The sequence below is a fragment of the Cryptomeria japonica genome, unplaced genomic scaffold (assembly GCF_030272615.1).
Source record: "Cryptomeria japonica unplaced genomic scaffold, Sugi_1.0 HiC_scaffold_143, whole genome shotgun sequence".
In the NCBI taxonomy this organism is placed as follows: Eukaryota; Viridiplantae; Streptophyta; class Pinopsida; order Cupressales; family Cupressaceae; genus Cryptomeria; species Cryptomeria japonica.
Window position 1 is genome coordinate 156895 of NW_026728965.1, and position 6215 is coordinate 163109.

At 33.7% G+C, this 6215-nt stretch overlaps 1 protein-coding gene across 1 annotated transcript; it reads left to right on the forward strand.

Moving 5' to 3' along the window:
• The first annotated feature begins 915 nt into the window (after positions 1-915).
• On the forward strand, positions 916-2307 carry LOC131027289 (GRAS family protein RAM1-like). Its single transcript, XM_057957305.2, has one exon. It carries the CDS (start codon positions 916-918, stop codon positions 2305-2307), a length of 1392 nt encoding a protein of 463 aa, XP_057813288.2.
• The last annotated feature ends 3908 nt before the right edge of the window (positions 2308-6215 follow it).

Sequence of the window (6215 nt, forward strand, 5' to 3'; positions counted from 1 at the left end):
ATAAATTATAAATCAAAATTTAATGCTCAACCGAAATATATATTTCAAATGTTTTATTTAGATATGCATATAAAGATTATATTTGTATTAGATTGCACATCCACTAAAAGAAGTCATGTTAAAAAATCATAGATGCCAAAAAAAAATTAATATAATTAGTTATATATAATAGGTGAAGACAATGTTATGTTCTCTACTTATACAATTCACCAAAGATCGAATCCTTTGAATGTACAATAAATAAGATATGGAACTAAGACCGTGTCTTAGAAAACTGTGGCATATCAATATCATTTTCCCATATAATTTTAAAATATTATATGGATGACAAAATCTTTTATCCAAATGAAAGAATGAAAACATAGAATAGATAAATTTATTTCATTTAAATAAATAATTTAATTAAATTTTAGTACCCATACTTTTCTAAAATGAACTCCTTGTACAATGTAGTGCCACATGCAAATGTTTACTTTTCATTGATAATAATGTTATATTTACGTGACATTACATGATGCATGAGTCACTTTATGTTTAGCTTCCATAATGGACTAAGCATTACCATTTGATGAAATCTTTGTGATAACTTTAAGTTTTCTTCTGTAATATCAAACTTCTCCACAATCAGAAGTATAATAATAATTTACACTTTTTATAAATCAAAATTTTTAGTTTAAGAATCTTAAAATTATTTCTGCCGATTTACGATCTATGCTGAATTTGTACATATCTCGTTTGTATTTGGAATGGATCCCCTGTCAATGGAATTGCTCCCCGGTCAATGTCAGATTATTCCTTCATGTCCTTACCCTGTGAGTGAGATGGGCCTGAGCTTATCTAACCATGGACGACACCTTTGAGCTACCGGACCATGAAACGTTTTCCATCGGGGAGGAACTGATAAATAATTAGAAGATGTCAGGGCACTTGAACGAACTTTCTCAAGCAGGGAATTCCCCGACTGTGAATAATATTTCCGTGCCAGGAGAACAATATTGTAATGAGATGCTACCAAATAAAGATATTCTGTCGTCCGAGCAAACCATGAATTGCGAAGGACCTGGGCGCGTAAGTTTATGCGCTAAGGATAGCTCCGATCGAGAGGCTCTGCATCGAGAGGAAGAGACGGGGCTGGAGGAAGAGAAAGGGATGGAATTGGTTCAACTTCTGCTAGAGTCTGCACAAACGATAAGCGAGGGGAAATATGATCACGCTGCTGGACTAGTGAGCAAATGCGAAGATTTGTCTTGTCAGATGGGGAATCCCACACAAAGGCTCGGCTATTATATCTCCGACGCCCTGAAGGATAGAATCGAACACGAGAGTCTCGGCATGTTAAACAATGCAGCTAAACCAGTCCTAGATTTTGCCTTCAATATAGAGAGTGAATCTGACAAAAATGAGTTTTGTAGTCTCATTGCTTACTATAATAGAGTTCTGCTCTATGTCAAAGTGATACAGTTCACATCTGTGCAGGCAATCATAGACGTCGTGGGGAATGAGAAGAAAATTCATGTAATTGATCTAGGGATACGAAGTGGGTCGCACTGGACAGTACTGATGGAGTATCTTGCACACAGATCTGTTTCCTCTTCTCTCCCTACGCTTGAGCTTCTCAGAATTACAGCAGTTGGGATGAATGCGGAAGAGCTTAGGAAAACCGGAAAAAGGCTTCATGACCTGGCTAAATCTTATGCGATTCCATTATCTTACAACATGGTGGAGATCGCAAGCATAGAGGAGATTAAGGAAGATTTATTGGCCGTTAAATCTGGTGAGGAGTTGGCAGTTTATGCTCCAGTTGTTCTGAGAAGTTTGTTATATGACCCCGTTCTTATGGACAATATCTTAAGTGTTATCAAAAAACTGAGGCCAAGGATAATAGTCAATGTTGAAATAGAAGCGCAGCATAATTCTCCTTCTTTTGCAAATAGATTCAGCGAGGTGCTTTCCCATTACATGGCGTATTTTGATCTTTTGGATGTTACCTTACCAGACAGAATTGTTCTTAAGAGGGTGAAGCTTGAAGAAATAATTACTGCAAGTCATATAAGGAATATAATAGTCTATGAGGGGAAGGAGAGGTCCGTTAGGCATGTTAGAACAGATGAGTGGAGGTGCTTGTTCAGAAAAGCTGGGTTCAGAGAAAAGGGCTTCAGCTTTCAAGCTATGTATCAGGCTAGATTGTTATTACGAGAACATGCTTCGGGAGAGTATTATACTCTAGAGGCCGATGGACATGCCATAATTGTAAAGTGGAAAGGAACACCATTATTTGCAATCTCGGCATGGGATGGTATCAAATGAATGATCATTCTGGTTGCTGAAACGAATGTCTCAATATCCTAAATATGATATATTTACTAGAAAGTGTTTGTCGCCCCACTTGCATGATTAAAAGTTAGATTGACCAACTGTTAGAGTTTTCTTTAGTCATTTTAATTCCAAGGGATAATATCCGAGTCCAGGACAATTAGACCTGGAAAACTCTACTACTACAATGGCCTTTAATATAATTGTTATCTCTTCAATTTTCAATTTCATCATTCTTATCAATTGTGTACACTAGTTTTATAATTGCATTCTTTCTATTTATACAATTCAATTTCTAACCTAATTTTTTTATTACCCGAAAAATTTCAATTTATGTTTTATAAAATTTACAATAAATCATTTATACATTCTTTCTATTTTTACCCTCTAATTTCAATCCCTAACCTACAAATTTTATCACCCTAAAACATTCCAATTTATATTTTATACATGATTAAAATTTAAATCATTTGAACAACTAAAATTTAAACAGAGAGACACATATAGAAAACATATATAGAATATTTTTATTACTTATTAGGTGAAATAAGAGGCATGGATATTAGGCTAAACTTGCTCTAATAAGTGTAAATGTAAACCTCATAAATATTATATAATGGCACTGAAATTAACATTGTAAATGTGCCTAGAAGAAGTAATGACATGATGCAAATTACTATGATAGCAATTCTCGCAAACAATTGCGTTTGCAAATTCAAATTCATAGCGGTCAAAACTATGCGGCTTATGTTGTTAGTCGGCAGATTCTGCCTAGAAGTAAAATGTCAGGCGAAAACAAATTAAAATGAGTTTGCTCCATTTGATATGTCGCAGCATCAAACATAGTCATTCGGCAAAGTATTTTATGGTCCGCATCAGGCATAGTAATCCTGGGAAGTATATGCATGGCGTTTTATGCGAGTGGGACCACTTTTCGCCTGCTCAGGATCAATTGCGGTCGGCAGCAAAGATTATGTGAAACGTCTAGACACTCTCTCATACTTCTCTAGTAAACATTAGAAAATAGATATTATATATATTTAAAAATAATATTTGGCTTTATTGTTATCGTCGTTGGTCAATACTTATGGTGAGTGCAGTATGTTTATAGGCAACTCTTATATAATGTAGTGAAATATAATATTAACTAATCTTTAAAAATAAAAATAACACATATATGGAGTTTTTAAAATAAAATGAAGTGGTAGTTTCTTTTTAGCTCAAGAAGAGCTTATCAAAGTGGATATGAATGTGATATATTATAATCAATTTTGAAATCTTGCGATCAAATAAATGAAATAAAATAATTGTTTGAGAATGTAAATTTTTCTTATATTTTTTTATGGTTCTATAATAGACACATCGGATAATTTGAAAAGTGAATCTTAGGTCAACATAAACTAAGTGCAAGAGTTGTGGGAGGTGAATGGTCATCTTCCATTTTTGATTCACCAAGCTTCTACTATCACAAATCGAGCTTAGATTAGTTCTCTCTATCGCTATAGGAGTTCTTTGTTTTCTTTTATCCTCTCTTTCCCAAATTACTATTGATTTTAATTTAATTTTTTTGCACTATTTGATTTCCCTTGTCTTTCTAGGGTTTGGTTTTCCTCCTAGGTAATATTGACTCTACTTCCTTAAAATTTGCGGTATGATCTTTTATTTTATATTTTAAAAGAATTTTTGAATTTCAACTAAGATCATTTTTTATTCTAGCAGATATTCCAGTGCCTAGTTGTGGTGGTGGGCATTTAATTCTTATGCCAATTGCATTAATTCCCTTGAATTGGACAAGCCTTATGGAAGCTTTGAGTAGAGGGGCTTTAATGATATTTGGCTAGACAATTAATGCATTGAATTAAATTAATGCTATTTATGGTGATGGATGGGGATGTTAAACTAGAAATAGAGAAAGTCATTTCAAATTCTACCATTCCTAAACATTCCTAAAACTAAGCACTCAAACTACAGCTACTTGGTGCTCCTTTCTTAGTTGCTATAACATTCAATGTTGTTGATGGACAAATATTCAAGGCTTGGGAAAATCGAATGGGAGATGGAGGAACCATCCAAATTGGAGAGTTTGAAGGACTCATAAAATTTGAAGAAACTCATTTGCATAGTGTTGCTATCTTTTTCTTTGTTTGGACATTGATTTTTTTTGCTTGAAGAAAAATATTTGATAGCTAGATGGCTAATGTGTTGTTTACAAATATTGGAATATGTGTTTCATTCTGTTGCATGCTTCAAAGAGGCCTCTTTCTATTTTTTGTTGTAGCAATGGTATGCAAAAAAGAGTTTTGAAGAAACAACATTGGAATATTGGCCAATCCCTATTTAAGGATATCTCTTGGTCTCCAAAACATAAGTTTGAGGAGGTTGTAGAAAACTTTGCTCCTTGGTTGCTATAATCAAGAATTTTTCCTCCCTCTTTAGAAAATTATTCCCCAAATTTTGAAACCTTTGGGTAATATATTACAATTAGAAGAATCAAGAATTTCTTTTCTCCATTTAAATGCTAGGGTTATAATGTCAATTCTCCCTAGTGTTGATATACTAGATATTATTTTAGTTTAGTTGGCAAATAAATTTGTCTAGTCTAAGGTATGTTTACTCGGAAGTTTGAATCCTTTATTTTTGTGTAGAAAGAATTCCCATGTTAAAAATAATTACCCCATTTTACATTCCAAATGCATTAGTTTCTTCAAAAAAGTTTACTCAAATAACGACTTGGTCCTTGGTAATAGTAATGATATGGTTAATCCTCCTACTAGTGATAATGGCCAATTTGACTCTATTGAAGAAGTTATAATGGTTGAATGTAACCCTAATTCTAATGCTAGTTGCCTTAAAGATTCTCTTGATCTTTAAACAAACAAGTGTTCACCCTCAACACTCTTTTTGATGGTGAAATTTCTATTGTTAAGACCAACCATCCCCTAGAGCCTTCCTTCCAAATTGAACAAGGAATAGAGTAAGGTTGACCAAATTGTGTTTTATGCCCCTCAAAATACCCAACAATTGGTATTTGATACAATTAAGGCTAGGGCTAAGAAGTTGAGAAATTATGCTACTCCCTACATGTCCTCTTAGCTATTGCTTGAGGGTCCTGCTAAAGATATTAACCCTTTTGAGGATCCAAACAAGGTAGTTTTGGATATTTTTAATCTTTTATTTTTAGTGTTTAGTTTTGAACTAACCATTATAGAAGAGAGAGGTCTTATATAAAAGGATGATAAGTAGAAAAAGATAAATAATGGTAGGTCTAGACATTTTGAAAAAGAGTAGTGAAAAGAAAAATTTCCACATATTTTGATAAATTATATAAGAATTAGAAACTCCACCTCTCATCTTGAATTATGGTATTCAACATTGCTAGGTAGAATGTTATGACACCAACATCCGTTGACAAGAAATATCATGTAAGGTACTTTTGTACAGACAACCCAAATTTGGACCTTCTTTGTCTTCAATAAATTAAGGTGATAGGTTTTCAAAAAGATAATGTCCTTAATTTTTTTTGGAATAAGTCTAAAGCCTTTTCTACCCAACATGATAAGGGTAAAGGTGGTGTTGTTATTTTGTTTTTGATTTGGTAAGAAGTATTTTGAAAGGGCCCAAAAACCCTTGTACAAGGAAGAAAGACATTAAGCCTAATAGAGCAGAACACATCAATCAGAAAAAAAGGAGTAACAACATGGGATTTAACAATGCTCCCAGGACCTACAATGGTATCCAAAGAACCCATAAACCTTCTTGGGTTTTCAAAAGGTACCTAGAACCTTCATATCTATGAACTAACTATCTAGAAAGATAGAAAAGGATGTCAACCAAACCATCTAACTATTGACCCTCTTGGATCACCACGTACATAAGGGGTAGGGAGTTTTCCAAGGTTCCCC

What these genes read in the sequence shown, in the direction of transcription:
- LOC131027289 (XM_057957305.2), top strand. Translation starts at nt 916, where the DNA reads ATGTCAGGGCACTTGAACGAACTTTCTCAAGCAGGGAATTCCCCGACT.